Raw genomic sequence first — 25,712 nt, 5'->3', positions numbered from 1 at the left:
AATAATTGTAAGACGGGTGTATATTCCCGCATTAAAACCGATCGCATAAGCCGTTTTAGCAGAGACTAAACGCAGTGATCTAACTGCTATCCAAGAGATATTCAGCGGCTGTGAGTCGAGGCACAGCAAGGTCAACTAGGCGACCAAATCAAATACCTCCAACGATTTCTTTGGAGAACAACAAGCAGTTAATTAATAAATAAAAAAAGTGTTGCGGAAAAACTCTCATAATGGGAATAAACAAGAAAAAAATTCCTGAAGCCCAAGCAGATTTTTCCGAAAAGGTGTTGTACACGTCCAACACTTTTCCAACAAAATCATCAAATAAAACTAAAATTGAAGAAGTTGAAGCTAAGCACCAAGATTTAGATCGAAAAACTTCCTTATTCATGAGGAAAGTTGAAAACCTCAGAAGAAAAATGGAAGATCTAAGCAAGGAATTAATGATCGACAACGATCAAATAAAATTCTTAGACTGTTTATTTACAGACATTCAAAATCTAAAAAGCAAATTAGATTTTAATGTTGAAATTGAAATCTTATTCGAAGAAATTTATGACGAATACTACGAAGAGCTTAAACATTTAAAGAAAAAGTTACAAAAAGAAGAGCCTAAAATTTCTTATCGCCCTAACTTTGAAGAAAGAAAAATAATAAAAATTCCAAAATTTTATGGCGATACTAAGGAATGGGCCAAATTTTACAACGTGTTCAAAGTTATGGTACATGACAACGAGCAGATGAAGAACATAGAGAAAATGCTGCGTCTTCGTCAATGCTTAAAAGGCGAAGCTGCACGAGTAATACAGCATTTTCAAATTTCGTCAAAAAATTATGAAGCTGCATGGAGTCTACTTAAGAAAAAGTATGACAATCAGCCAATTCTGTTTATCGTACCCAAATTATCTACAACTGCGACGAAACTAACTAATGCAGTACAAAAGATTGAACACGAAAAACTTATAAAAATTCCACTACTCTCTCTATCTTCTGTTGAGGAAAAAACAACAGAAATAATAGAAAAAGATAGGAAGGAAAATGAAGCTGAAGAAGAGTCACTTGAAGAACTTCGTAAGCCTTCAAAAACTGAGGAATCTCACAATCTCATATCTCTTCCGGCAGGCTCACATTTTGGAGAAATGTGGGACAGTGAAGTCCAGACGAAATCGTTTGGAAATAAGGACGAAACTGAAGTAATTCAATACATTTTAGAAGACAAGCTGCGCGTAGCGGAAATTACTTTTAAGGAGCAAGGCACATTTAACGATGTGAACAATAAAATGTCTCCTTTGGAAATTGAGGAGAATGCAAAAGATGAAATAAAATATCTTGCAGAAAGAGATGTTGAAGTTGATAACGGATGTGTTTCAAACGATGATCCAGAGGGGGAAGAGGAAAATGCAGGCGAATCGAATGAGAAATCGATAAATGTAACTATTGGTGAAGACGAACAAAAACTTTTGCATGATGAGGCACCGGATAAAAAGGAAAAATGTACCGATGCAGAAGGTGATACTACCGGCAAGAATTCAGCGCAAAAGAGTACAAAAACGGTTGCAGCTTTGTATGACACAAGAACATCCAAGAGTGGATCCAGCAGCAGTAAATGCAGCAAGTATGATGACGATAAATCAAAGAGAAAAGATAAAAAGTCCGGCGACAAAAAGGATAAAGACATTAGTGAACAAAAATCATCTTCAAACAAGTCTTCGCAGAAGGATGACAAAGAAACGTCTTCAGTGAATATCTCTACAAAATCGTCGTCCACAAGAAAGCAGACAACACCTTCACGTAATCTTTGGATATCCGGGTTATCTTCATTAACGAGAGCCAGGGATCTGAAAACTATATTTTCTAAATATGGAAAAGTTATCGGAGCCAAGGTGGTCACCAACACCGGTACACGTTGTTATGATTACGTAACAATGCCATCATCGTCGAATGCCAGTCGTTGCATTGAGAATTTGCATCATACCGAACTCCATGGACGGATAATATCAGTAGAGCTCACTAAAAACGAAATCAGCAACTCAACAAGTGTCGCCAAAACACGAGTGGATAAAACAAAAATAGATCCAGTTGGAAAAGCGGATGTAGTAACAACCATTTGGGAGTTACTAATACCATGGCAGCTTGCGTTAAAACAAACGGACAAGCTAAAAACCAAACGACGACTACAAACTGCAATCACTTTCCCAGCAGTCACTTTTGCCGCCCGGGAGAATGTTCAAAATTGAACATGTTCGTTGCTGCCAAAGCACGGACAACAATATTATATTTAAACCTTTTATATATTTCAATGTTAAATTAGATAAGAAATAATCTAGCTATTGGAATCATACAGTCCACTATTAATAGATATCTATGTTCAAATATATTGAACATACGTACAAAAAACACATAAAAATATATGCATTGATATGCAGCATACAAACATATGTATATGAGGCACGTATGCATTAATAAGTGATACGCATGCACTCAAGAAATACATACTAAACATATTTACTTAGGTTTGGGCAATTGATTACAAATGCACATGTGCACTTGAAAACAACCCAAACCAAGCAATATAAATAATACTTGTATGACAGCACACACACACACACATGTATTGTATTGTATAGTTGAAAACAACCCCATGTGGTGTGCTGTAAATATACATATATTTAATTAGATAAGTTAGACTTCTAAAATAGTATATAAGGTTTACAAATTTAATAATAAAATCAGAATGAATATATTCTCCCTCAATGTAAGACTTTCAATTCCCCCCACCAGCGGTAAGGATTGTTAGAAGCTATATTGAGGTATTAACACACAGGATACAAGAAGAACCTCCAAATATGGTTGAAAAAGGAGTTAACGCATAAAAACCTCATGTGCCGAATTTCCATCTTCAAATCGGAGCTGAATCCCAACAAAATCGATCCATTTGTAAAGCGGCTTGCTTCTGGTGACGAAAAATTGGTCCCTTACGATAACGACAAGCAAAGAAGGTCGTGTTCCTTTTACAGTGAATCGCCGCAAATGGCAGACAAGCCAGAATTGACTTTCAGGAAGGGTTTGCTGGCTGTTTGGTGGAATTGGCTGGGAACTCTAAGACCGTACTCTTAAAGCAGAATTATACTGTTCATAATCTGGTGGTCGGATGAAAACTATCACCCAAAAACGGCCCGATTTGGCCGATAGAAGAGAAATTGTGTTCCATTAGGACAACGCCAGGCTACACACATCGATAGTGACGAGCCAGATACTTCAGGAGCTTAGTAGTGAGGTTCTTTTGCATCCACCTTATAGTCCGGACTTAAAGACAAAATAAAATAACTGGAAATTAAATGGAATGCAAAGAGCCTATGCAAGGGTTACCGCGGTTATTGAGTCATGTCCGACCGAGACTGCTAATATACTCCTTCCTCAACAGCACATAGACGTATTTACTCCATAAGTAACACCAAGCTCTGCAATCAGAATAAAGGAATTAGGAGGTTGAAACCAGCGAAATATAATTTAATCAGACTATACCCTTACAAGTCAAATTTAAGTAGTCACTTTCGGGTGAGGTGACCCTCTAGACGTGAATAGAAAAAAAGCTTTATACTATACAAATGGTTCCAAAATAGAGTGCGGAGTAGGAACTAGTACACATTCCAATAATATTAACATCACTATATCTATCCACCTACAAAACTCAACTAGAATCTTCCAAACCAAAGTATAAAGTATAGAGAACACCTTTGGAGTTCTACCTAATAATCCCGTGAGAATACAGAAAGCAACCATACACACGGATTATCAGGCTCCATCGCCGGCGTTTTCGGAGCCACAGATTAACTCCAAGCTAGTCCACAAATGCAAAAAGACTTTAAACGCACTGGCTCGTCAACTCCAAATCCCAATATTTTCGGAAACGAAAACCCTCTTTAGACGTACCCAAGGGTGAATTAATACCATTCCCGCTGGAATCGATCAAAAGAGAAGTTTATACGGATTTTGAACAAGTAGCTCAGAGCAGTTGGAACTCAATAACAAGCCGCAAGATAACAAAGCAGTTAGGGCTCAAATATGAGTAGACATGAGTAGAACCAAGGACCTACTAATGACGTCCAGGATTAGTATATACAAACTTACAGCTACTGTAACGAGAAGAGTTTGGAGGGCATGCGCAAGAAATGGGTATCAATTATAAGAAAATTTATCGCAGCTAGAAATATATCGAAAAGCTTTTCCACTTTCTCTACCAATATCCAGCTGTATAACAAGTGCGACACAAAATAACGGGTGATACAAGTAGAGGTACTTCTTTCAATAACCTTTTTTTTGACAGATCACGCAGCTTGTCCAAGAACTGAAGCCCTTCAAATCTTCCAAGCGACATCGCGTAGCTCTATAGGGTCTTGAAAAGTTCAAAGCCCCATTTCTGTCTCAATTGGTATGTAAACAAGCAAAATTTTCAGCATTAGGGGCGTAGAGCAACCTGAAGAGATTCAAAAGCTTTCATTTCATCCCGAAAAAACTATCAATGGCGACCATTATGCGGCCTTGATAATTGACTATTTGATGTCTGATTTTAAAACTCGTGATCTCGGCAATATTTGGTTTCAATAAGACCCACCAACAAGCGCCACACATCGCATCCGTCAATGGATTTATTGAGAGAACATTTCGGTGAGCAGATAATTTCACATTTTGGAAAGGTCGATTTGGTCATCAAAATCGTATGATATTACACCGTTAGACTTTTTCCTATGAGGATATATTAAGTATAAAATCTATGCGGACAATCCCGCTTCCAATCAGGCTGTGGAGCAAAACATCATGCGTGTCATTCGCGAGTTACCAGTCGAAATGCTCGAACGAGTCATCGAAAATTGAACTCAACGGATGGACCATATGAGACGTGGCCGCGGTCAATATTTGAAAGAGATATACATGCCAAAGAATATTCTTTAAAATGATAATAAACATTCCCCACTTAATTTAAAGTTTCTGTGTTTTTTCTTTAAAAAAAGTAGGGAACCTCGAAATGGATCACCTTTTAGATAATACATTTTCATGCCTGCAACTGTACGCGTATTTCATATAATAATGCAAGCATTTGTGCATCGAACAGCTGATTCACACTCTCACTTTCAACTGAGAATGCCCAACAAGCTTTTGAAAGCTCCACGAAAAGCTCACGAAGTGCATGGAAATGCAAATTCACGCCCCCACCCAACATTTCGCAAAACAAAAACGGCTACTGCTTACAGCCAACAGGTTGCAAGTTGACCGTGAAAATGTGAGAGCAGAAGAGCTGCAGGAATTTGGTGAATACTTATGTATATATGTGTGTGTATATACAAATACACACACAAAGCCCTCCCTAAGTATAAAATCGATGCAATAGTGCAAAAACAGCAACAAAAAAGCAATTGCAGCCAAATTGCAATGTCAATGCCAACGACGAGCAAGGCAGCGGCGCGACGCCTCTAATTCACCACACTCACTGCAGCTGACCAGCGCGTGTGAACAACAGTTCAGTCAAATAGCGGTGGCATGCAAATGCATTTTATATAAGTCTGAAAAATTAAATAAAAATATTTTTTACAAATAAAAAAAACAAAAATCGAGTTTAAATCGTAAACGGAGTTGATAAAATAGTTTGCTTCTTTGCTGTGTGTCCCACTGTATGCTGAGGCGTATGAGGAACATTTTCCGCAGCCGCAAAGTATGCAACGTACTTTTATGTGCGTTTCGAGTGTGTCAAGGTCGCGTCAACGTACACGGTTTTTCTTTTTAGTTAGCGCGGCGCTTTTTTCGTGCATTTCTGCTTGTGACGTAAACGCCGCCGCGTTGGTGACATTGAAAATCTATGTTTACGGATTCGTTGGATGTGCAGTAATTCGTACGTTTAATATTTAAATGCAAAATACGAAAATGCCAAAATATTACAAGTGTGCCAAACAAAACAAAAACAATAGCAGAGAGCTAGCGAATGTGTTTCCAAAATAATACAGTGTGTGCGAGAAGTATAGGGTATAGTTTTCAACAAAATTTTAGACATAATTTTAATAACTGAGGGATAATTTTTAATTTTAAGTAAATTTCAAATTTTTTATAAAATTTTCAAATAAATAATTTTAAAACACATATTTACACGCATACATACATATATGTATAATAATTTACTATTGCTAAGGATAAGCCAAGCTTTTCCAGGTTTTTGTGAATTAAATAATTTTGATTTCAAATAAATATTAAATATTCCTCAAAAATAACGCACAAACTCTTTTAGCCCATGTAATTCATATAGAGATGTACATTAGGGTGTGCCAAAAACTAAACCTACCAAAAATTAAGAAATATACTGAGAAAAATCACCGTGCATGGAAAAATTATGTAAAATTTTATTTATATGTGTTCATACACATCCATGTATGTACATTAGGGTGCACCAAAAACTAAATTACCGAAAATCAACGTATATACTGAAAAAAAATTTCAGTGCAAGAAAAAATTATATAAAATTTATTTGTTATATGTACATTAGGGTGCGCCAAAACCCGACTTATCGAAACAATGCGTGAAAACTAACATATTTTCAGAAGAAAAATATCCCTGCAAGAAAATTTTAGGAAATTTTTTCATACACATTTGTATGTACATACTATATGTACATTAAGGTGAGCCCAAAACTTATTTAATGAATTTTTATATACCGAAAAAATTCTCCGTCAAAAAAAATTTGTTTTATAAATTTTTATAAAATTTTATTTGTATGTGTAGATATGTACATTAGGGTGCGTCAAAAACTAACTTAACGAATTCATGGGTCAAAATTGTATATGTATTTTCAGGAAAAAATATCCCTGCAAGAAAAAAGTTTAGAAAATTTGTTTCTTACACAAATGTACATATGTATGTACAATATGTACATTAAGGTGGACCTAAAACTTACTTAATGAATTCATGGCTTATAATTAACCCTTGTATATACAGTTAAAAAATATCGCTACAAGAAAAAAATGTAGAAAATTTAACCTATGTACATACATATGTATAGAAAAAAATATTCCAGCGTGAAAATAACTTAAAAAAATTTAATTTCTTTGTTTATGTACATATGTACATTAGGGTGTTTTCGCTCAATCTATAGGATTGATGGGTTAATATGAACCATACGGAGAAAAAATTATTCCAGCAAAGAAAAGTTTTAAAAAACAATTTATATACATATGTACATTAGGGTGGGCTAAGAATATCTTATCGAATTTATGAGACAAAATTAACATATTTTCAGAAAAAACATCGCCGCAAGGAAAAATTGGAAAAAAAAGTTCAGATATATGCATTAGGGTGTGCCAATAACTAACCCAACGAATTCATGTGTTCAAATGAACATACATGCAGAAAAAAATATCCCTACAAAGAAAAATTTTAGAATACTTTATTCCTATAAGTAAATATGTTCATTAGGGTGTGCTAAATACTAACCTATCGAATTAAAATGACTCTAACCAAACCATATACAGAAAATAATATCTACCTAACCAAACCATATACAAAAAAAAATATCCCTCCAAAAAAAATTTTGACAAGGATGTGCAGAAACTAACTTAACAAATTCATGGATAGTGAAATAATTTAAGAAATAATAAACCTACAACATTTTTTAAAACCAAGTTAAACATTTTTTCTTGCCGGGATATTTTTTTCTATATACAGGTTAAGTTTAACCCAAGTATTTGATAAATTCTTGACTCACCAAAATATACATGTTAATATTTTAGACAACTCCCGACAAAGGTTTAAAATAATGTGCGAAAATGCTTTTGAAAAATCCATGGAAGGCAACTAATAAAGTGGGTTAGTAGTTGCTGAGCAGTTTAAGGGGGTTCTAATAAAGTTCGGTTTTAACTTAATAAGAGTTCCATATAAAAATAGAACCTAATAGGATATATACTAATATTACTGGTGGCAAACTTTTGGCTAGTGAATAAGAAGTAGAGAGAAAAATGCTCTACGCTTTTTCGGTTATCTTTTGTAGAAAATATTCGAAAATTCGAGAAAGTTCTCCGAGTACCATTCACTTGGGATTTATTTAGATATGACTAAAGCAGCTCACACTTTCCGGTCTAGGTAACCAAAAAACATATATTTGAAGGCGAACTAAAGTGAAATGGCGAAACATCCTCCTCAGGGTTGTGCGATGGGTTTGAGACCCGCCTAACCTTATCAAATTAAAAAAAAAAAGTTGTGTGGTGCCAAATCTGTAGTATACGCTGATACTAATTTATAGCCTAATTCGATCAATTTGAAATAGGCCATAATTTATAAACTAATTCGATCAATTTGACCGCGGAGGCGACAGAGTAGTGAGCAAATACGTTGTCATAGTGGAAGACCAATCTCTTCTTCGCCAATTTGGTTCACTTTTTCTTCGATTCGGCCCCGGCGCCTCTGTATTTTGACATAGCAGAGCGCTGTAACACTTTTTTGGCTAGCTAATGTAGATTACATACATCTTGTTAATCTCAGCAACAGGTTGTGATCATATTTTCGGACGAAAAGACAGCCTTTTGCTTCTTCAGAGCTAGTTCGACGGCGAGGTCAACTCTTTTGAAAACTATTTGAGATATTGATTAAAGGTTTAATTGTATTATTTTTAAAGGTATGAGCTATCGAAATATATATAAAATTTTTTTGAAGCAACTTTATTTTATAAAATCTGTTAGGATTCGACAAGAATTATGTTCGAAATTTCGAAAATATTTTTGGCATATAAAATTCTCATAAAAGGTCAAAAACAATTAGGAAGAGGTGCAAAAGCGGAAAGTTTGCAAAATCCATTCAAGTAAAGCTCTGACCATTATTATTGCTATAACAAAGCACCACAATATTGTGAGCATACTTTTTGTACGCACTGTAGTTATTGCATGGGTTTTCCACTATTCTAAACACACAATTTTTGTATTCAAAAAAGTTGTTGTTGTGTTCAAAAACTGTCACCAACACAAATTTATTTTATTATTATTATTCTATTATGTGTGTTGCTCATTTCATTTTCAAAATTTGTCGCATGTTTTTCTCATTACTTTTCTGCGTTTCTTTTTCGAACGCTTTCTGTTTATTTGCGTGAGATTTTTTATACGAAATTCAGACAGTGAGATTGCAAAGCAAATTTCTTTTCGTTCGACGTACTTGAACTAATATAAAAAGATTGTTGTCCGTGTGCCAAAATAATATTTATTAGAATAAAAATAGTCTCTTCGTGCAAGAAATAGATTTTGCAAAAAGTGTAAATAGAAAAGACGAAAAGCAAAGAAACCAATTTCTCTAAACAAAGTTGCGGTTTTAACAAAAAAACTATTTGTGTTTATTAGAACCCCTTCGAGGAGAGCCCAGTCTCTGGCGTTTGGTTCCAACGTTAGATTGTGTATTTTCAGTGAACCGTCATTGCATTTTAGTCTTCGTGTAGCTTTCATGTTCGATTAACATGCACATATTTCGCACGTGAAGACAGCATTCCCTGTTTAAGTGCCGCAGTGTTGCAAGAACCACCAAATCGATCATTCGGCGCCGCATAAATTACATTTTAGATTTCGGTTCTCTTTGCCGCACTCGTGTTTCGTTGAGACGTCTACGGTTACTGTTTCGGCTACGTTTTTTAGCACAATTTTTTTATTGTTCTCTTGCTTCTGGTAGTATCGGTAGTCCGCACGAAGCTTAAGCTGTGATATAATTTAACAAAATTGAAGGAAGTGTAGTTTTTAGTGCAAAAATTAATTCACAAAAAATTTAGTGTTGTGCAAATTTTATAATCAGCTGACACTAGTGAGTACAAATAGTGATCTTGAGCGCTCCAGCAAACGCCATAACGCACAGCAAACCGCTTTGCCAACGCCAGCAAAGTGTTACTACTTAACGGTTCTGCAACTCGCACGCTTTGCCCTTCAGTGGCCTTAACAGTACGAAAATTGCTCAAGAAAAGGCGCGTCTGCCCTTTCCGATTCCACGGTACACCACCATGAATAAGACCACACTCCACTGGAGTTATCTGAACTTCAAGGATGTGCCAATGGATCTCTACCTCTATGAAGATCTCGAAGAGGTAAGCAATATATCTTAGACGTGTAAAGGTTTTCTTTAATAATTGCATATTATTAAAGGTGTACCTGAAGGAGAATTTCATCACCACAATTCCCAAATGGCTGCTGAATGTTACGACGCTAAAGTTCATCCACTTGGCTGGCAATAATTTGAGCGCGATACCTGAGGAGATGTATCTTTTGGAAAATCTGGAGTTTCTCGATGTCTCAAACAATCAAATACGTGAACTTCCGAAGACTATTGGACTGATGGACCGCTTACAACGCTTAAATGTGAGTGGCAACGAGCTGACCGAGCTGCCCGCTGGTGAGTTCAAGATTTAAGTAAGATTCAAACTGTGTACGAAGATTTCCAATGCTAGAGTAATATGATCTCAATATACTACTATGGGCAGAAAATAGTAAGAAATTGTTCATAATTTTTAAATTCTTAATTTATTCTTCAAAATATATGTCGTCTCCTTCAAAGTAAACAACTAGGCTTCAATAAAATTGCACTAATGTTTTTTAAAATCCTCGAAACAGTTCTTAAAGCCAATTTCCAGAACAGCCGAAAATCAATGCGCTTAATGTTTAACGTCTTCAATTAACTCGGAACCATTTCCTCGGAGCGCTTCTTTGAGTTCGCTGAATAGCCAGAGGTCGCACGGGGCTAAGTAAGGCAAATACAATGCTTGCGGCACGATATGGGTTGAAAATTTGGCGAAAAACGAACAAAGAATCAATACTGTATACGACGGTGCATTATCGTAGTTCAAAAACTAAGAGTTGTGGAACCATAATTCCGGGCTCTTTTTTGGAATAGAGTCGCGGAAACAACGCATAACGCTCAAAAAGTATTCGTCGTTGACAGTTTAGCCGGTCGGAAGAAATTCGGAGTGCACTACACCTCGATGATCGAAGAAAACTGTCAACATAACTTTGATTTTTACCTGCTTTGACGTGGTTTTTTCGGCTTCGGCTCACCTTTGTCAAGATATTCGACCGATTAATCGTCTGTCTCCGCATCGTAAACATAGATCCAAGACTCATCGCCAGTAATGACATCCTGGTAGTCGGGAAGCATTTTTTCACAGACGTTAATGCGACACTGTTTTTCGAAAAAATTGAGTGATTTTGGAACGAATCGTGGTTTCACTTTTCATAGGCACAAATGATCTTTCAAGTTTTCACTGAACCTTCCAACATTCTGAACGTCTTGGCACCAAAAATTTGATTCCGCAAACTAAATTTAATGGAACTTCTTTGTTTAATAATTTCACTCATCGACAAATGCACTTTATGTACTTCAGAAAGACAGGCGTCTACTAAATACTAATTGTTTCCTTTAGTTCGATATACTTAACCCAACTTTTTTAACTTGTCTCAAAAATATATTTTCTAGAAATTTGCTAAATAGGCCTTGGTGGGGGTGAAATTTGAGAACAACTTTTCCAACTTTGATGGTGCTCTCCTATGGCTTTGTCTAGCATTATCTAGAACTCATCTTAAATATTTCGGAGCTTCGCATTTCAAGAGACTAGGTATCAAAATTAGATAATATGTATATATATTCCTAATTTTTCAGCTCAGTTTAAAACGATCCTCGATCTGGCATTGCTTAAGATTGGTAGATCTATGTATAGCGTACTTAACCTAACCTAACCTTATCAAATTTGAAAACAGAAGTTGTATGTTGTGAAATCAAAGTATAATCTGTAATGGAGAGCAATTCATAGACTAATTCGAACAATTTGACTATGGAGGCGGCGGAGTAGTAAGCAAATACATTGTCATAGTGGAAGACCAATCTTTTCTTAATCAATTTGCGTCGGAGTAGTGAGCAAATACGTTGTTATAATGGAAGTCCAATTTTTTCTTCGCCAATTTGGACCATTTTTTTCAATTCGGTTTCGGCGCCTAAATAATTTTACACAGCAGAGCCCTGTAACCCTTTTCTGGGTAGTCATTGTAGATCATATCTTGTGAATCTCAGAAACCGGTAGCCATGAGCATTTCGACCGACAAGACAGCCTTTCGCTTCTTCGGAGCAGGTTCGCCGGTTGAAGTCTACTGTTTCTTGGTTTTATAATGGCAATTGTTGTCTGGAGTTAATAATCCACGCTGTCACATACTATTTTTCATGCGGGATTTGAACCATGATTTAAATGTACAAACGTGGACTTATGTCACGTGGTAACCGCTTTCCCGGACAAAGAAGTAGCTCTTCAGAAACTGGCATATGATCACTCAAACAATATCAGTCGAACCAACGACTATTTTTCCATTTTTTTGAAATCCGCGGACACGCCGACTTCACCACATGATCTAAATAAAACTTTGAATCCGATTCGGTGCCACCTTGGTATAACATAAGCTGTGTCGATGGAGCTTGTATGAAAACCGACTAAACAAAGTTTCCACAAAACTCCAATATATGATCTAATAAGAATTCTACAATTCTTTAAAGTCAAATTACTTCGGAATTTATGGAGAAACAAATACAAAATTATTAAAAAAGAAATTTCCAAAATAACAAAAACGCATTTGACAAAAAACATATTTTACATTTCGCATTTTTCTCAAAATTCCAAAAAAAACAAAACGTTTTCTTGCAAAATAACATCCATTTTACTGCAAAACTCCGCTAAATCCACAATGTCCACATATTTTAATTATCCTTCGCGCAGCTTAATTGATGAACTACGGCATATAGCAGCGGAACTTATGAAACCGGGACATGGCATAGTCGTCACGGATGAATCGCCATCACAATTGGAGCGTTTAATGGAAATGTTTGGCATAAATTCTTCGAAAGAGATGCGCATCCAGTACCGCAGTCTATTATTCTCAGTTAAGCAATCACTAGACGAATACGTCTCTGGCGTTGCCGTGCACCCGGAGGTATTGGATCAAACCACACCTAACGGTTGTGCGCTACACTGTCAGTTGCGGCGCAAAAATGTATTGGTTGGAGTCACCGTCGATAAGGGGCTTGTGCCATTGTTAACTACCTACGGAGAGTACACCACGCAAGGACTGGACGGTTTGGCCGGACGGTGCGCCGAATATAAGGATTGCGGTTGCGATTTCACCATGTGGCGCGCACAGTTCAACATAGGCGAATATTCACCTTCCTACCAGGCTATGATGGATAATGCCAATAATCTGGCCAAATTTGCGGCCATCTCACAATCGAAACGTATGCTGCCGATCTTAGAGGTAGATGTAGTGCCATCGGATGACAATGATATGGAACGTGCTGAAAAAGTCGCCGAGACAATTTTAATATTCATTTTTAAATCACTTTGTGAACATCATGTCAACCTGGAAGGTACTTTACTAAAATTCCCAGCTTTAAACGCGGGTTCGAAGTGCACGAAACGTTATTCGCCGGGTCAGATCTCAAAAACAACGCTGCGCTTACTGAGGCATGTCGTGCCGGCTTCAGTCGGTGGTGAGTTTAAATAACATTGAAGCATTCCCAACTTTCCTTGTTGCAATATACATATGTATATTCTCGGTTTAAAGGTATCATTCTGCATGTGGATGGCAAGACGGAAGATAAAAGTCTTTGCCTGCTGAACGCCGCAGTTATCGATCCATCGCCCAAACCGTGGCCCATAATATTCAGCTTCGATGGCATATTACAGTCTTCGATTATGATGGCTTGGGCGGGTCATTGCAAAAATATGCAGAAGGGTCAACAAGAGTTTCTCAAAATGCTGGATGCCTTTTCCAAAGCTGCTCAGGGCGCATATGTACCCGGTACGATGAAATCGCTAGCCGATCAGTGTTACTGTAAACGGGCTTTTAAAGCTTTGAAGACGAAACCTGATCCACTGCCTGATGATTGTGTTAGATATGACGAAATATGTCGACCACCGATTGTTATGCCCATTGCGCCCGCACCAGTTGCAACTGTCGAGTCCGCTGTAGTTGTCGCGATCACCGCAATTAAAACAGAAGATACGATATTGGCCGTAGGCGCTGCAACTGAGTTAGTCGAAGGCGATCCAACAGTTAAAGTAGAGGAAGCGAAATCGACCACGGAAGCTGCACCAGAGGACGCTCCAACAGAGCAAACAGAGAATCCACCAGCAGATAGTCAGTAGAAGCTGGAGAAAAAGGCGATTTCCGACCAGTTACCGGTGGTTGGAAGTTGGAGCATAACGTGGAAGTAAAAAGGATGCCGAAATAAAACCGTTATTTTCAATATTGAAACAAAGAAATTTCAGTTTCTAGTTCATAATCTTAAGGTCTGCAAATATGGAACAAAGTTTTTGAAAGCAAAGATCCAGCAATTTTATCAACTCTAAAGAAAAAAGAAGTATGCTTAAAATCGGAGCTGTATAAAACATAAACTAAGCATTTTGATTTTCTTGGAAGCATTTATTTAAGCCATTCAATATAGTTTATAACCATAATAACAGCTGGTAGGATCAGAACTCCTTTTACAATTTGGATCCCACATGAATAGCAAAAACGCCATCGTTCTCATTTTGACGAATTGAAATGTTGGCGCGACCATCGGAACCCACCACAACCGATTTTCCTGTACAAGTTGAACCCGACTTTTCGCCGGAGATGATGTCACAGTAAGTGCCCGCCGGCAGACAGGTCTGCAAGGAGGTGTTTAAATCGTAATTATCATTGTTGAATGCTACGAAGCCCTTATTGTCACGACAGAAGGCGATCTGGTTACTGCCATTGTCCCACCAGTTCTGTACATTAGTGTTGGAGACGATGTTTCTGAAGCCAACCATGTTGTAAATTTGACGCCAACGATGTTCACATACCCAACCACCACTACAGGAATTATCAGCATTGAATATAGGACTGGCAATGTTGTTACCGTCGCTTGTTGGTGGACCTTGATCGGTATTGTCGAATGCAAACGAAGACATGACACGTGGAATACCAAACGGATAAGCCAACATAAAGGCATTAGCCATTTTATATTGTTTCGCATTTTTGTAGGTGAGAACATCACTACCACCAGCACCATGTCCACGCTGATTATCGTGATTGTCCACAAAAACAAAAGCACTGGTCGAGGGAAGGAAACCCCATGCAGTACCCCAATTGGTTAACCAACGAAGTTGGTCTCCACCTCTGAATACCTTGCCAATAGAGGCGGAATGAAGAAATTCGGTGACCACACCCAAGTCAGTATATTCGTATTTTGAGATTGCTTCGCCACCCAAATCAACGACCTCTTGGTAAATAAATGGACGAGAACCAGCAGCAAAACCGTGTTGAGTATTTAAGTTATTAAAACGATTGTAGATAGTCTGCAAGAGATAAATTGTAGAGAATCTATTCACCTATTTGAGTACAAAATTTTGTAAATACCTTTAAATCCGAAGGCCACACATGTTTGGCGGCATCAACACGGAAACCAGCAACGCCCAAATTGATTAGTTTGTTGAGGAAGTCAAGTATACGATCTCGCACCCACGACTTACTTTGATCCAGATCTTTCAGACCAACCAACTCACAGTTGCGTACTTGATTAGCATCATTATAGTTGTTGATGGTACAGGTAGTATGGAAATCTGTGCTGGAGTAGGGAACTGCGGGAAAACTCTTGCTTCCTGGATTAGCTGTTGAGCCAGCAGTGCCGCGAGCATTTGCGCGATCGGCGGCCATATGGTTGAACACCACATCCACATAGATGCGGACACCGACGTCGTTACAACGTCTCACCATATTGGCAAACTGTTGCTCATTGCCTGAACGAGTGGTCAAGAGGTAGGAAATGGGTTGGTAACGTTCCCACCATGGACGATTATTCGCAACGATATTTTCATTTACTGGAGAGACCTGAAATTGGTGGTAGTATTTTTAACATAGTCTTACAAAGAAAGTAACTAGTAAAATTCCTCAACTTACTTGCACGCCAGCATAACCCTTGGGACCAAGGAAATTCTCACACTCTGCAGCTATATCGTTCCACTTCCACTCGAAGAGATGCACCATTGTTGTTCGTCCCGATGCATAATTGGGATTGAATTGGGCATTAGCTTGGTAGCTCGAACCGAGAAGGAATAGAAGCACACAGCAACCGATTTTGATCACAATCATGCTTTGGCCTGCCTTTAGTTTTGTAAAGTACACGCGTTAAGATTCCTTTAGACTTCACAAATTCAAAACTGACTGAAATATGACAGAATTATACAGCTTTATATGAAATGCATGCTTATATACACAAAAGACACTTTTTATACGGACCGCTTATACGATACACTATGCTATAAATAGCTCTGCTTGAGTGAGTGGCGGTATACCGTGTGAGAATAAAAAGCGAAAGCGTAATGTTCATATGAGCGACATATAAGTAATCGGTAATTCATTGGTGGTCTAACCACTCAAGATGCGAAGATTTATTTCTTGATACTAATAATAGTTTTTTAATACAAGATACAGATAAGGTTAGATGATATTGGGTTATTTTGTTAATCCTATCAATATCACGCATTCTTTACGTGATTGCAAACTCGGAGTAATAATGTTTTTTTTTTTTTAATGGAACCTATATCTAAATCTAGTGGTCGAACTTTAGACCATGTTTTTCCGAGAATTATTATTCACACATTATATTAGCACTTTGTTTTAATACCCACTTTTCTTTTCACATTGCAGAAATTGGTGCGCTAAAACAACTCGAAGAGCTCAACATATCCAAGAATCATCTTCAACGACTGCCAATACAGCTAAGCGAATGTCAGCGCCTAAACGTGCTAAACCTCAGTGACAATGTCAACATCTGGCATATACCCGAGCGAATCTCCAACCTGCCATCACTACAATCGCTGTCAGCGGATCGTAAGTAACTTTTATTCCTAATTTAACTAGATCTGCGCCTATCACAGTCTTCATTGCGCTACATTTTCTGCAACTTTCCTACTTTTCTAACAGGTTGCGCACTTTTTTACCTGCCAGTGGCACTTTCTAAGTTCGTAAATCACGTCCGCATATTTCACAACACATCCATTACTCATGTGCCCATGATCTATGAGAAGCCCTTCCAAACTTTCTATGATAATCGCGCAAAAGTAACACCCCCGTAAGTTCGTGTAACTAAAAACAATAATTTACTTATATTGGTAACTCTTTGATCGTATTTCCAGTGCTGTGACACACGACAGTTTCTTTTGGGTGCTGGAAAAGGAGACCAATACTAGACTACTACTGCCCTTCGGCACACGTCGCATCTTTTGTGTGCCCTCGCTAGACAATCAAGTCACACTTTACGACGATTGTCTAAGGGCAGTGCAGTACCTGAGTCGCTACATGCCATTATGGGAGAATGTGGCGCTTAAGCAAATGCTACCGGAGAAGTTTATCTACAATCATATCGTGAATGGACCGACCGCCCGTTGTACAGTGCTGAATTGTTCCAATCCCTTGTATACCACCTACTATTTCATGGCTGTGAAGCGGTATGCGTTTATTGTGATTCTCCTTTTCTTTTATACATATATTCGCTTTTCATTTCATTCCCTCTATGTAGGCGTGGCAGCTCGTCGAAACAAATTTTCACCTGTTACTTTTGTTCGAATCACTGTGCGAATTTGTGGCTGTTGGCGAATGGCAAGAAATACTATCAGCTGGAGTGGGAGGTGTGTGAGGATTAATGTATTAGCAGCGTTACCGCTCAAATCTTGAAAACACTGATGTACATATAATGGTCGAGAAATTAATATAGTTTAATTAGTAAACGGCTAAGAAAATAAATTTAAGTAGACGAAATCAATTTGTAAACCAAAATTTGTATATTTATTTGAAGGATATGAATTTGAGATATTTTTTAAAATATTTTCTAAAAGACTTGCCATTAGTTAAGATGGAGTTGGTCCAGGGTCTCGTCCTAAAATTATTCATTACGATTACAAAGATCTGCCCCACTCACATTGGAATGGGACCGCGTTGAATATCCATTAACTCTTTGCATTCTAGCACTGGACCAAGGGCCTCGTTGAGCCGACGCTGCAGCGCGCTGGTCGACGACGCGCTCTTATGTGACTGCAACATCCTTTTGACCTAGAGTAGATCTCAAGAGATCTTTTAAAATACTTCCTTTTGCAAAGTTCTTCTTGCCGCAATCGTACGACTTCGTAGTAGACATTTTCCAACAGCCATTCATGCGATAAGGCTAAGAACCTTCAGGAACGCAAGTTGTCAAAGTTGAATGGAGTTGGGTGAGGTGAAAATAACCAGACACCTTCATCTCCATCTTCCAGTCTTTACTAGACTGAGTTGACATATTTCGGCAGTCTTAACTTTGGCGCACCAAAAGACATATGTACTAGCAGAAACTGACATTAGACATCTCAACAAATTTATGAAAGACTCGAAACGCTATGTCGATTTGTAAGGTTCTTATGATCTGTTATATAAGTAGGTCTTTACGTAATACAACAGACCGGCGTTCTAAGCTGTCCTAGTGAGCTTCTTGTTAGGATCGACCTCATAGCCTAAACCAACCTATAGATAAATATAATTTCACAAGGAAGATAGGCCTAGTTTTCGAAATTAGCCGTACCAACAAATTTATGAAAGGCTCAAAGCACTTTGTCGATTTTTAAGGGTCTTATGATCTGTTATATAGCAGTTTTACATAATATAACAGATCGGCGTTCTTAGCTGTTCAAGTGAACTTCATGTGATGATCGACCTTACAACCTAAACCAACCTAAAGATCCAAATAATTTCAGAAGGAAGATAGTACTAGCTTTCGAAACTGGCAGAAATTTAGGTGGGTCCAAAGAATGGTGGCATCAAGGGGTAAAATTATTACATCATAATGTAAGTACAAGTCTACAAAGTTAGTCAAATTGTAAGTAATTAATACCTAAGTATACTTATTGCGCCTAGAAACCCCAAAACAAAAGAATCAGTGTTGCTCAACTCAAGTGGATCATGTAATAGAGATCGATAGAGATTAACTTAAGAGTTTAGGATATGTTGAACTAACGGCAAACGGAAATATGATTATATGATTTATAATCGTATGAAAAGGACATATGACATTCCATTGACTGATTGTCGTGGACGTTATGACAATACTTGCCAAATAAGCAGTCATTACAAGGGTGCTCAGAACCACGTCCTCAGTGACAACGCACTTGAGTCCGCAAAGGTTGTCGATCTCGAAAAACAATGTAGGTCTCTCCTAGCACAAAGTATTCGCCATTTGTTAGTATCTCAAACACATTTCAAGAGAAGAAGCGTGACATGCGAGAGCGCCAGCAGTCGACTCCAGATGCAACTATTCCAACTGCAGATATGCGATAAATGCAAGAGGTATTTTATGCTTTTCTGGATTGCTAGGTAGGTACTAGTGCAAACCATTGTAAACTCCATGTAAAGCAATATTATTCCACCGCCTCACGACTTAAAACAGGCTTTCGATCAGAGGTGGTTGTTTCATAAATTTAATCCCCTGCTCTAAGCATTACATATTATAGAGGAAACTGTTCTTAGCATAGCTTAAATGACAGCACACCACCATCAGAAATAAAGCTTAATTGCTTCATCAAGGTCCACCAACAACCGACAGTCAACTAACTTCGTGAAATCATACCCAATTTTAAAAGGAAGCAGCTCAGCTTGCAGCTTCGAAACTTTAGCTGGCTTCTCGAGCACAGATCACATCTTAACTTTAGAAATAACAAAATATAAAATTGCGTATTAGTTTTTCGTAACTAAAGAATGTTAACAGTTATCAAACATATGGTAAATCGTTTCCTGCCACATCCCTTCATATATATCAAACAGAATTCCTTTTCAATCATGAAGAAAATTCGTGCCACAGACCGGAGCGACATTCCTAAATTTGCTATCTAATCTGAAGGCTTATGTATATTGAAAAACGATTATTGACATTTCTTCAAACAAAAAATCTACGTCTCGTAAGTGGTTAGACCCCCCATGAATTATGATTGTTTATATCGTCACCTGAAATGCAAAATAACGTATCATCAAAAAATTCGAAATTGAGTGTCTTATTGATTGCGCTTCACTACTTCAAATTACATACATAATATTACATAAGTTCAACATTATCAGGTTCTGCGGTCAGATATAAACCTGTTTCAACCAATATTAAAATTCCGTTTGACTCATGTTCCATTTTATTTCGTGTTTCATTCATGCCACTGTAAATTTCCGAAAATGTTGTTACGTTATTTTGCATTTCAGGTGACGATATGTATGTCTGCTTTACGAAATTCATTCAGTTTTGCTCACAATAAAATGATAAGAATCGAAATTTAGTAAAAACATCACATATTTCCGTCATCCACATATGTAGGTAGAGCTTTTACTGATGGCCGGTATACATATTATATATGTGAAGTTGTTTACCTCATTTACTAGACATAACGGGTGATCCAAGAAATTCTTACGTCTGGACAATGTTTACAAATCGTTCAACTTTTTTTACGAAAATTCACGTTCTTTAAAGAATATGTTTTTCACGCTTCAACTTATGGTCAACTTAATCGGCCTACTGAGCGCACTATTCGCAACACCATCAACCATCTTGAGATTCAGCATTTATTATTGGATAATATTCGACCAAATAGACCACGTGCAGCACGCTGTGAAGAAAATACAGCAGCGGTAGCTGATAATGTACACGAAAACTGTGGAGATACGATTCGGCGCCGTTCGCAGCATCTTAAACTGACGTATGGAACGACTTGGTGCATTTTACGTCGTGATCTTAAATGGAAAGTGTACAAAATACAGCTATTGCACAAAACTGAAGCCGCTCGACCTTCCCAAGTGACATCACTTCGTTCGATGAACTCTTGAAAAGTTCCAAGAAGGCCCATTTCTGGCTCAATGGGTATGTAAACAAGAGAAATTACTGCATTTGGGACGAAGTGAGGACAATCCTGCTTCGAATTAGACCTTGGAGCAATCACGCGTATTATTCGCCAGTTACTAGTTGAAATGCTCGAACGAGTCATCGAAAATTGGACTCAATGAATGGATCATCTGAGACGCGGCTACGTTCAAAATTTGAAAGAAATAATCTTAACCCTCTATAACTCAAAACCTCCAAATTAACTATTTTTAGTGGTATCGGTTAGTTTTATGGGAAAAATATACAGAAATTATTTTGTTATTTTGAAATTTTTGTTTTTGGTATAGCATAAAGCTAACCCGCACTTTTCACACACCGTGTGAGTGAACCCGGTACATTTCGGGAACTTGCATCGGATTTTTTTTTTCGCCCATTGAGGCCAGTGCCCGACTTGATCTTGGCGGACTGCTTGTGGAGGCACATGTTGTGCAGGTCCCCTCTGTTTCTTCGTTAGAAGCTCACCTTCTATTGATCGTCGGGTTAAATCTGCGGATGCAATGATGGTCTTATCAGTAGGATTTTTATATTTGCAGACCCTCTTATAAAGTAGCCATGAGTTAGCCATAGTTAGATCTAAGTAGTGATAGAACAGGGGCATCTGCCAACGTTTACTCCTCAGTCGTATCTTGTAGATGCCCATAATGCTGTCGATAAGATCCACACCACCCATATGTCGGTTATACTCGCCAACAACATTCGGCCGTGAGATGTTTATATACCTCGAGTTCTTTTTGTCGTATCTTCGGACTTCGGATATAGGATTTTGGCCAGCAAACGTGGAAGCCAATGTAACAAGTTTGCAGTCAGGAATTCTATTTCTTCTAATAGTGCCTAACGCAAGAATACCTTCTTTTGCTAAATATTGCAACAAAGGCAAAGATGTACAGTATTTATCGAAATAGATCTTGTGGTTTTGTTGTCGTGGAATCATATGCGATAATCTTACTACGACGTTTGAAGATGCTCCTAAATCTGGCTCGTCGGCTCCTTAGGGTTATATCGTTTTAGCATATTTCCGCTTTTGTAGAGCATATTTGCTCATCTACACAAACACGTATTTCTAGCGGAACTTTGGCGTATGCCTTGTTCAAGGCATCAACGACTGGACGAATTTTGAAGATTCTATCGGCGTCAGTATGGCTCCTTGAGAGACACTTTGAGTTGTCGTTGAAATGAAGATGGTGCCTAATCTTTTCATAGTGTCTTGAATTACGTTTGTACCCAGGATGGAGCCCCAATGATTAGTCACCCGAGGTAGCTGAATTAGTGACATGAGATAAACGACACCTATAAATTGCCGTATTTCTATCTCAGATACATGAAAAGTATTGTTCGCATCTTTCGGTATCAAATAGAGGTTTGTCTCTTCAGAAATTTTCCTTATTAGTTCAGGTGGAAATAGATACAAGAAATAGTCTATAGGAGCCTCAAGATCCAAGATATCAGAACGCAATGACTCGTTACCAGTGAAAACCAGCTGTTGCTCATTTAGCTCTAGATTCTTTTTCTTCCACAGTAGTGTTAGCTTTTCAGCCTTTCGACGTTTCGTAGAAAGTCCTGAGCTATTTGGAGTGTTTAAGCTGCTAATCATGGGTTCTACTTCTTCCTCAGGATTGAAATTACGATCGTCATCGCTCAAGTAGTCTACCAAATCATCTATGTCAATTCCATGTCCCAAAGACCCTTCATTCAACTCCCCAAAATCTGGGTCGAAATCAGGGTCAGCCAAACTGTCGTCGTCAAAGTCGAGACCATCTTCACTTGTAGTATCATCCTCAAGTGCACGGGCGATCTCGTTGCCTACCAGACTCCTTAGTCGCTTGGCCATCCTAAAAAGAATAATTTTATGCAAATATTCGCAGTGTTCATACAAAATAGTTCCCATTTCTGTATGATGTAGCCTAGAAGACACAATCCCTAAATACCACCTAATACAAGACTACTTAGAAAATATGAAAAGAAAGAAGTTTTATAGTTAACTTTGAACACTAAAAAAGCACAAATAAACGCAAAAACTATTTTTTATTAATTTCTGTACTTCACCACGTGCTCACTGTTTGAAATATTTGACTTCACTGAAGAAAAAGCTTCATTGGAAAAAAGTAACGGCACTTAGTTTGTTTTGCTTATGCTTGATTAGAGGAATGGAGTGTAGACTACATTCTACATTGCTTGACAAGACGAAAAAAATTACTTCGAGTAGAATTTAGAAAGGTGAAACGGTTTGTTGCCTGAAGTCTACCATACGTTATAGAGGGTTAAAAAAATAAATTGCAAAGAATGTTCTTCGACTGATAAAATTCATTCCCTATTAAAATGGAAGTTTCTATGTTTTTTCTTAAAAAAAAAGGAGGGAATCCGAAGTGGATCACTCAATATTTCCGACTATTTTATTTTGTTAAAATCAAAGGTTATAATTGGACCTACATGCCAATTTAATTGCAACGAAAGCTCCTGATTGAAATTTACTCTCTTCCCAAATTATGGAATTCAAAGCTTTCAAGTTGTGTTGAAATTAAAAAGGCATATCTCTTAACACAACGACTTTTGCATCAAACTTTCGATTTTATTATCATTTTAATATGAAATGTTGCCAAAAACACCACAAATCATAACCTGGCAAAAACGTTTTAAATTCATCGATATCACTAATCACAATCTTCCGCCACCCGAAGTGGCAAATTAATTAATTTATGAATGCATTGACAGATAAAGTACCACCAGCTGATTCGGAGTTATGTGCTTTATCATAACGAATTCGTATATAAGGCGTGTCGAGTAATAGCAACTTATTCAGTGTTGATTTTGCACCCTTCAAGTATATTGCAACGCGTTCTATTGCAAAACTTTATTTGAAACTCAAATTCTAAACATGATCCTGACGAAAATCAGTTGCTGTGTGCTTCTGTTTCTGCTCGCCTCGAGCTACCAAGCTGACGCCCAATTCGATCCCAATTATGCATCGGGACGAACAACAATGGTACATCTCTTCGAGTGGAAATGGGACGATATAGCTGCAGAGTGTGAGAATTTCCTTGGTCCCAAGGGTTATGCTGGTGTGCAAGTAAGTTGAGAAAATTTATTAGTTACCTTCATTATCAGACTAGTTATGCTAAAAACACTGTCACCAATTACAGGTCTCTCCAGTAAATGAAAATATCGTTGCAAATAATCGTCCATGGTGGGAACGTTACCAACCCATTTCCTACCTTTTGACCACACGTTCAGGCAATGAGCAGCAGTTTGCCAATATGGTGAGACGTTGTAACAACGTCGGAGTTCGCATCTATGTGGATGTGGTGTTCAACCATATGGCGGCCGATGGCTCTAACGTTCGTGGAACTGCTGGCTCAACAGCTAACCCTGGTAGCAAGAATTTTCCCGCAGTTCCCTACTCCAGCACAGATTTTCATGCTACCTGTGCCATCAACAACTACAATGATGCTAATCAAGTTCGCAACTGTGAGTTGGTTGGCCTAAAAGATCTGGATCAAAGTAACTCATGGGTGCAAGAACGCATTCTTGACTTCCTCAACAAACTAATTAGTTTGGGCGTGGCTGGTTTCCGTGTTGATGCTGCTAAACATATGTCGCCAACCGATTTAAAGGTAATTACAAACCGAAATACTCAAATGAATGAATAGATTTTTAAAAATTTATCTCTTTCAGACCATCTACAACCGTTTGAATAACTTGAATACTGAACACGGTTTTGCTGATGGTTCCCGTCCATTTATTTTCCAAGAGGTCATTGATTTGGGTGGCGAAGCAATCTCTAAATACGAATACACTGACTTGGGTGTGGTCACCGAATTCCTTCATTCCGCCTCTATTGGCAGGGTATTCAGAGGTGGAGACCAACTTCGTTGGTTAACCAATTGGGGTACTGCATGGGGTTTCCTTCCCTCGACCAGTGCTTTTGTTTTTGTGGACAATCACGATAATCAGCGTGGACATGGTGCTGGTGGTAGTGACATTCTCACCTACAAAAATGCGAAACAATACAAAATGGCTAATGCCTTCATGTTGGCTTATCCATTTGGTATTTCTCGTATCATGTCTTCGTTTGCATTCGACGACACCGATCAAGGTCCACCAACAACCGATGGTAATAATATTGCCAGTCCCACATTCAATGCTGATAATTCCTGTGGTGGTGGCTGGGTATGTGAACATCGTTGGCGTCAAATTTACAACATGGTTGGCTTCAGAAACATCGTCTCCAACACTAATGTACAGAACTGGTGGGACAATGGCAGTAACCAGATCGCCTTCTGTCGTGGCAATAAGGGCTTCGTAGCATTCAACAATGATAATTACGATTTAAACACCTCGTTGCAGACCTGTTTGCCGGCGGGCACTTACTGTGACATCATCTCCGGCGAAAAGTCGGGTTCAACATGTACAGGAAAATCGGTTGAGGTGGGTTCCGATGGTCGTGCCAACATTTCAATTAGTCAAAATGAGGATGATGGTGTGTTGGCCCTACACGTTGAAGCCAAATTATAAACGATTACAAAGAACTGTTAACCAATAAATACTCGTATAAGCATTAGAGAAATTATTTTGTTTGAAAAGTGAATTAAAATATGCGAATGATGATTGATAGTACGGAAGCTCGAATTTCGTCTGCATTCCTGACAATAGCGATAAGTAAGTAATTTATAACTACCCCACTTGTGGGACGCGAACCTCAATGACATACAACGTATGTATATGATGTGACAGTCTAGACGAGTAAGTCGCCGTTTTGCTCCAAGGCC

General features: G+C 38.0%; 5 protein-coding genes across 5 annotated transcripts; 4 read left to right on the top strand and 1 right to left on the bottom strand.

Moving 5' to 3' along the window:
- Positions 1-719: 719 nt before the first annotated feature.
- LOC125777282 (SAFB-like transcription modulator) lies at positions 720-2,237 on the top strand. Its single transcript, XM_049451646.1, has one exon. The coding sequence runs from the start codon at positions 720-722 to the stop codon at positions 2,235-2,237; it is 1,518 nt and encodes a 505-aa protein (XP_049307603.1).
- Positions 2,238-5,520: 3,283 nt separating this feature from the next.
- On the top strand, positions 5,521-17,839 carry LOC105224684 (leucine-rich repeat protein SHOC-2). Its single transcript, XM_011202838.4, has 7 exons — positions 5,521-5,710; positions 9,688-10,093; positions 10,152-10,398; positions 16,716-16,898; positions 16,992-17,139; positions 17,204-17,515; positions 17,587-17,839. The coding sequence occupies exons 2-7, from the start codon at positions 10,010-10,012 to the stop codon at positions 17,708-17,710; spliced, it is 1,098 nt and encodes a 365-aa protein (XP_011201140.2). The 5' UTR covers positions 5,521-5,710; positions 9,688-10,009; the 3' UTR covers positions 17,711-17,839.
- Positions 12,310-14,268, top strand: LOC125777471 (fructose-bisphosphate aldolase-like). Its single transcript, XM_049452518.1, has 2 exons — positions 12,310-13,527; positions 13,602-14,268. The coding sequence occupies exons 1-2, from the start codon at positions 12,729-12,731 to the stop codon at positions 14,183-14,185; spliced, it is 1,383 nt and encodes a 460-aa protein (XP_049308475.1). The 5' UTR covers positions 12,310-12,728; the 3' UTR covers positions 14,186-14,268.
- Positions 14,442-16,245, bottom strand: LOC115066038 (alpha-amylase A). Its single transcript, XM_029549581.2, has 3 exons — positions 15,966-16,245; positions 15,426-15,896; positions 14,442-15,364 (listed from the first exon to the last, which is right to left on the bottom strand). Exons 1-3 carry the CDS (start codon positions 16,155-16,157, stop codon positions 14,525-14,527), a joined length of 1,503 nt encoding a protein of 500 aa, XP_029405441.2. The 5' UTR covers positions 16,158-16,245; the 3' UTR covers positions 14,442-14,524.
- A 5,970-nt stretch (positions 17,840-23,809) lies between the features above and the next one.
- Positions 23,810-25,499, top strand: LOC109579439 (alpha-amylase A). The gene is made up of 3 exons (XM_049452517.1): positions 23,810-24,013; positions 24,087-24,557; positions 24,619-25,499. The coding sequence occupies exons 1-3, from the start codon at positions 23,822-23,824 to the stop codon at positions 25,456-25,458; spliced, it is 1,503 nt and encodes a 500-aa protein (XP_049308474.1). The 5' UTR covers positions 23,810-23,821; the 3' UTR covers positions 25,459-25,499.
- The last annotated feature ends 213 nt before the right edge of the window (positions 25,500-25,712 follow it).

This window comes from Bactrocera dorsalis, chromosome 3 (genome assembly GCF_023373825.1).
Source record: "Bactrocera dorsalis isolate Fly_Bdor chromosome 3, ASM2337382v1, whole genome shotgun sequence".
NCBI classification, from domain to species: domain Eukaryota; kingdom Metazoa; phylum Arthropoda; class Insecta; order Diptera; family Tephritidae; genus Bactrocera; species Bactrocera dorsalis.
Note: the sequence above shows the minus strand (reverse complement) of the source record. Positions and strands in the feature narration are given on the sequence as shown.